This window comes from Fulmarus glacialis, unplaced genomic scaffold (genome assembly GCF_000690835.1).
Source record: "Fulmarus glacialis isolate BGI_N327 unplaced genomic scaffold, ASM69083v1 scaffold44724, whole genome shotgun sequence".
Taxonomy (NCBI): Eukaryota; Metazoa; Chordata; class Aves; order Procellariiformes; family Procellariidae; genus Fulmarus; species Fulmarus glacialis.
Window position 1 is genome coordinate 9,473 of NW_009210721.1, and position 961 is coordinate 10,433.

Consider the following 961-nt stretch of genomic DNA (forward strand, 5'->3'; position numbering starts at 1 on the left):
CCTGTGTTTAATATCAACCAAAGTAGTTATATGTACCAAGCAAGTCTCCAGATGGAAGCTGTACTTTCTCTGCCAAGGCAATTCTCTAGAGCAACATTGGATGAGGTCTTCTCAAATAAATAGATGTGAAATGCTACAGGGCGGCGGGGAATCGAACTCCCCTAACATTCTCTTTTTAAATTAACTAGATGTTTTAACTCCCCTTCTCTTTTACTTTCTCTGGCACAAGAACCCCAAATACAACACAACACATCCATCCGTCTCACGAAAGGAAAAAAAAAGTGCGTTTCATATCAGATGCTTTGCGTCAAGCCTGCTAAGGCTCATAAATCAGTCGTCTTATTGCCCTGGTCATTTCAACCAACGTCTGACCCTTTTGTTAACTCATGATTTATAACTGGAAGTTACTGTTTTTTTTTTTAATGCCAGATTTATAAACTTTACTGTGCTTGGTTTGATATAATATCCATTTTGTACACCAAGCTGTAAGACAGTAAATTTATTGTCTATGAACTGTTACCTTGAAAAATTACATCAATGCAAAGTGGTTTCCATTTAGAATCAATGGGCAATAAATTCATTGGATTTTTTTTTTTTGAAGGGGGGAGAGAACATGATGATATTTATGAGGTCATGAGCGGCTATATAACGGGTGAAATTAGGAGCAGAGGCAACAGTCAGACAGGAGTTCTGAGTTACAGGGGTAGACAAAGACAAAATATATTTAACACAGCAACAATGCATAAGCTGGTATTCTGCTGTCTCATTATTATCAGCTTCTCCTGTCCTCTCTCGTCTCTCCCCATCACCAATGCCAGTGAGATGTCTTATCAACTCTCAGGTAAGAGTATTTTGATTTTAATGGTCATAAAGCAGGGGCTGGAGCAGTAAAACCAAAAGAGAAGCAGGTATGCTTTCCGAGGGGCCTTTATCTGTGCTGGTCAGCTGTAGAAAAAGCAGG

General features: G+C 39.1%; 1 protein-coding gene across 1 annotated transcript in view; it reads left to right on the plus strand.

Moving 5' to 3' along the window:
- The first annotated feature begins 704 nt into the window (after positions 1 to 704).
- Positions 705 to 961, plus strand: part of UTS2 (urotensin 2) — a 4,153-nt gene continuing 3,896 nt past the window's right edge. The window contains exon 1 of the mRNA XM_009577266.1: positions 705 to 841. Coding sequence (XP_009575561.1) covers positions 739 to 841 — 103 coding nt within the window. The 5' untranslated portion in view covers positions 705 to 738. The remainder of the gene's footprint in view (positions 842 to 961) is intronic.